We start from the raw sequence: 5,540 nt of genomic DNA, 5'->3' as shown, positions 1-5,540 counted from the left end.
AAATGTAGTTTCAAGGTACAATTTGAAGTCATTCTAGAAAGAAAAGAAGGTTAATTTAGGTTTATTTCGATTTCTTTTGGTGGTTACGAGGTCTCTGATTCTGCCTATTAGTACTTGTATTTCTTCTCTAATTCTAGCACTACCCCCCACCAAACATTGTCATCACTGGATTTGAGTGAATTGGGTGTATGGCCAACTTGATAATAGAAATGGTGGTCAGTTCTCACAACTTGACCATGAGTATTCATCAAATTTCACCAATGTAATTACAAATAATACATAATGTTTTTATATGACACTATGCCTCATATATCTATTCCTTGCTATACTTCTTGTGATTTTTATATTCATTATCTGGTTTGTACATAAACCAGCTTATGTTTAAGTTTTGGCAGATTGTTTTTTTTTAATCTGATGTTTTACAATTGCTAGAAGCTGTTCTTAAGTCATTGTACTGAAAAAAAAAGTATTACTTTTCCTTTTTATTGTAGCTTTTTGAAAAATGTCTCATAAAAAGTGATAGGGTATGTTTCAGCATAAAGAACTAATAGATTTACAGTACAAGTCTGGCAACCTTGGATATGGAAGTGACTGCTTTATGTGACCTAAAGCAAATAATCATATATGCAAACAGTAGGTCATCAGAAGACTTTCTGTATATACATGTTTGAAGTCTACTTTTTATTTCAATAAAAGCATGCATGGAGCCAAAAAGCAGTCATTTAATCAAGACAGCTGTGAAACGATTTGAGTACCTCATTCTTGATGAGCTTACGAATATAAGGTTTCCACCAGTGTTCTTTTATCCCTTTTGCTTCTACCACAATACCCTGGTGCTTCGTACACAGAAACTGAATGGTACATGGAGGATCCACAGGTGGCTTATAATCCTTGTTTTGAAAGTTTTCAGGTAAGCCTGTGTACCAATAAAAATAACTGTATGTAGTATATGCATCCCATGTCTACTGTACATCACTATTAAAGAATAACTTATATACAAGTCAAATGAGGAAAACACAAAAAAACTGACTAGTTTCTACACTACAAAAAGATCTACCCCAACTCACACCATAAAAAAATGGACAATATGATGGATTAACTCTCAGTTGGTACATTTTGTTAGTTAATCCCAATTGTAAAAGTCATATTTCCTACCAAATATGCTAGAATCTTTTAATGAAATTTCATGCAAATTGTTTTTACAACATTCAAGGTTGTTAAGATAAGTTATTCTGCTTTAATACTACAGAACTTGATACTTTACCAGCAAATTTGTCATTCAGGAGGTCTCTCCGGTCAGCAAGAAGTGCATTACCATAGAACAAGTCTATACAACACAGCAACAAATGATAGGAATTTACAAGGTCATCACTAATTGAAGGAAAATTACCTGAAATATAAATTATCTTTAGAAATCAACAGTTGCTACCAAGTTAAAAAAAATCAAACATTTTACTCCTATGAATACATCTCTTATAGGTAAGCAATCACTCTTATCTACAGTTGTAATATACATCAGCTCTACTTAGTATACAAACATCATCACTAGAAACCTTACAATTATGTTAGATATACACAACTGTATCAATTTAAGTATAATGTGAGTGTTATGATTTAGATAATTTATATAGAGCAAGTGTTAAATTTAGTTACCTTCAGAAGCAATAGTTTATCACAGGTTTGTTTACATAACTGTTTTTGAATCATACGTTGTGTGGTTCAACAGTTATGAATTAGTGATTGTTATACTATTGTATCATGTTACTAGAACCTTCTAAGTTTTCTCATTTTTTTTAATTGAGTATTATTGCATCATAATATCTAGTAGTGTGTGTGGAATGTTCTAGACCTCTGCCATGATATAAATACATGTCAAAAATATAGATTGTTAGGTCTAGACTGTATGACTGAGTTTAGCCATAAAGGGTGTATAGTGAGATTTTTTAAAGTGAAATTATCACAGACTATATTATAATAACAGAGTAGGGAAGAATATGTTGTCTTGTTAATAATATTCTGAAGTAATTGAACCAGTCTGTGTAGATTTTGACAAAAAATGTAAAAAAAAAGAATTATTTAAAGTTTTGAATACAATTACAGTAACCAACAGTTATAGTAGTGATTTTAAACTAAAATTATCACAGACTGTATTGTAATAACAGAGCAGGAAAAATAATTCATCTTGTCAAATTAAGTTCTAAAATAACTGAACCAACCTGTGTGGACTTTGATGAAAATGAGAATTATTTAAAGCTTTGGATACAACTGTGATAGCCAACAGTATAATGAATATTTGTATGTACGTTTGACTTCTTTTAATATATTACTTTAAAACAAGACGACCGTGTGCTGTTTGTTTATTGTTGAAATTTATCACCAATAAGTCGCAGACACTTATTGCAAAGAATCCAGCCCACAAACAAGACCTGACAAATTAGGTACAGAGAACACATGTCCTACAATACTGAAATAAGTGCTTGGTCTTCTCTATGTGCATTCTTTTATATGACATTTTAAACACCCAGTGGTAGAATATATTCCTTACCACATTCAGGACCTGTAAATTTATAAGTCTACCTTTAAAATTATAAAACATTAATTCTAAGGGTTGACTTAAAAAGGCACCTAATTGGATTTGAGGAAATATCATAAAAATGATTTTTTTGTAATTTTCTTTCACTGGTACTTTTGATCACAAACTGCAGAACTAACATTAGATATATTTTTGAGACATCAAAAATTTGGTATTGTAGGGTATATCCTTAAACTAACATGATTTAACTCACCACATGACCTCTTTATATATTTAATATTTCTTACTTGAAAACTTACATGCAAATTCATATTGAGTTAAACTGTTAGTGGTTCATGCAATCCTAAATATAAGCTACGAAGCTAATAAACTTAAAGATAAAGATAGATGTACATATAAACAATAATCTAAATTGACGGAAGAATGAACATATTGAGTTCAATCAATCAAGCAAGTTTTAACCTGCCCCGAAGTCTTCTGTTAGAATAACTATTGTACATTTTCCTATTCATTATTGAATTTTAAAATGTTTCTCTATATAATGACAGGCATAGAACAAAATTGATAAACCACTTAAAATTAATAAGTTAAACAGTTATTCATCACAGAAATACCAAATAATACACCACAGCACATGCTATTATTTCTATTTTATATAATAACATGTATATATACATATGTAAGAATATATAAATATACTTTGAAAGTATTTCGATTCTACATGAGAGCTGACCTTATCCTAGCAGAACAGGAAGTGAAACATCATGCCTAATTCATTAGAACATTTTGGGAAAATGAAGCACAGTGTAATGATCATAAACTCATTCAGTTTCCTCTTTCTTTTGCCATCTTATTAGTTAGACTGTATCTTCGAGTTAAGGTAGACAGTGTTTCTGTCTTGGTACCGAAGTATTAAGAGTAATGTGATAAAACAACAAAAATAAAACTGAAGTATAAAAGGTGAACACTGTAGCAAAATGAAAAATATTGGAATGGCCACTAACTCATTCAGTTCCCTCTGGTTTTTCTTTCTTTACTAGTTCATTGGTTTAGTGATTGTTATTATGGTTACCATTGTGCTTACAAGCAGTAACAATGTGGTATTAAAAGTACAACTGGGACACTAACATTACTACTGATGTATTTAACCAAACTTTAAAGCGAAGTGCACAAGAAAGTAATAACTGTACACATGCACAATAAAAAAAATAATGCAATAGTTCATCACTCATTTTATCTTATGTAACAAAATAGATTGAAACAATTTTGAAAAACATTGTTTTTAGGATTGGATTCAACGTCAGCTACTGAAAAAACAACAACTATATACTGAATTTTGTTACCTTGCAATGAGTTTATGATATTAAAAATTATCTATTTTACTGGTACTATTATAATATAGAAACAAAGAAATAATTTTCAGTTAGTGATTTTTGGTGATTTAGGTTTCAGAAATTAGTGAATTGTTAACAAATAGATATAACTAGGCATATTCCTAAAATATATGGAAATCATAGGTACAAAAGAAAACTCATACACTGACTAGCAGCAGGTTGTGACTGATGATTCTATTCCATATAAAGTTGAATTACTATATATTAATTGATTACTACTAGCATATAGTTGAACTTAAAATTAAATATTTAACACAAGTAAACCTAGCAATATCTAATAACAATGTCAAACTTATGATCTTTCCTGGCTTTTAAAGTTTGTAATAATTAATAGTAAATGCATTATTTTTTTTACAGTAAATGCTATGGTCTACTTTTACCTTTGACGTGAACAAAGAGCGTCCAACAGAAAGAGAAGACATCCGAAATACTGCATGGTGGCTTCCTAGTGGACAAACATTTCACAAAAAGACAAAAACGTATGTTAGATCTATGCAATACTGCCAAGCAATTAGAAAAATTGTTGCCTATTTTACCATTGGAGTACACTGTATAATAACTTGCATATAATAAAAATGAAGAAATGCAATGAACATTAAATACTACACACAAACAGTTACTAAGTAACTCACAATTTACCTTTGTTTTCTACTTCTAACTGGTCGCTGGGGGTCTTGGGATGGATCTTTAAAAATATCCAGAAAAATTGGTTCATATTTTTTAAAAATTACGGTAGAAACGTTGAAATTCCTTTCAAGATGATCAACCTTGTTTCTTGTATCTTGAGGTAAATTTGCCATGTCTGCCCATTTCTTCATTTTATTAAAAAACTGCACTAAACTAAAATATGACAAAAAGATAAAAAAACAACAACAAAAAATGACACTGAGTTACCTCAAAAAAGGTAAATCACCTTTCAGCTCTATAATTCAATCTCACAAAGATCAATTTATTACACAACTTCATAACATATTCTAGTTTCAATTCAAAGAATATCTTATTTCTTACTATTAAAGAAAGAAAAATCTGGACTTAATTTTTAAAAGTTGTTTATATTTTCTCTCATATTCAGATCCTAAAACTATTTAATACAGGAAACAAAAAAATTGCTTACAAATAACCCTGCTAAAGTTCTAACGCATGAGACCTTTGTTGTCATTTCAGCATGAATAAAGATTTTGTAAATCAGTCAACTCAATTCAAGAGTAACATCTAATTTACTTTTCTGAACAGGCTGTTTTAGTCAAGTGCAAAAGTTCGTGTAAACATTCATGTGAAACAAACCCAAATTATACTGGTAACAACAATTAAAAGCATTACTTTTAAACATAAATCTACACACACATACAAAATTTGTAGTTTCAGTGATGCAGCTTTTTTTAATGAGTAGTCTTTTTCAGTAATCATTGTTGAACTAAATTTAAAAACTAAATTGAAGCTAAAAAGCTATAGTGAATATTAAGTATCTAGATGCTTAGATATCTATATAACCTCATGCTTAGATATCTATATAACCACATGCTTAGATATCTATATAACCTCATGCTTAGATATCTATATAACCACATGCTTAGATATCTATATAACCACATGCTTAGATATCTATATAACCA

At 29.7% G+C, this 5,540-nt stretch overlaps 1 protein-coding gene across 1 annotated transcript in view; it reads right to left on the bottom strand.

The window, feature by feature from the left end:
• LOC106464112 (retinoblastoma-like protein 1) overlaps positions 1-5,540 on the bottom strand; it is a 53,749-nt gene that overhangs the window by 28,370 nt on the left and 19,839 nt on the right. Inside the window, exons 3-6 of the mRNA XM_013924223.2 lie at positions 4,567-4,767; positions 4,308-4,372; positions 1,265-1,390; positions 756-916 (exon numbers count right to left, since the gene is read on the bottom strand). Coding sequence (XP_013779677.1) covers positions 756-916; positions 1,265-1,390; positions 4,308-4,372; positions 4,567-4,767 — 553 coding nt within the window. The remainder of the gene's footprint in view (positions 1-755; positions 917-1,264; positions 1,391-4,307; positions 4,373-4,566; positions 4,768-5,540) is intronic.

This window comes from Limulus polyphemus, unplaced genomic scaffold (assembly GCF_000517525.1).
Source record: "Limulus polyphemus unplaced genomic scaffold, Limulus_polyphemus-2.1.2 Scaffold1563, whole genome shotgun sequence".
In the NCBI taxonomy this organism is placed as follows: Eukaryota; Metazoa; Arthropoda; class Merostomata; order Xiphosura; family Limulidae; genus Limulus; species Limulus polyphemus.
Note: the sequence above shows the minus strand (reverse complement) of the source record. Positions and strands in the feature narration are given on the sequence as shown.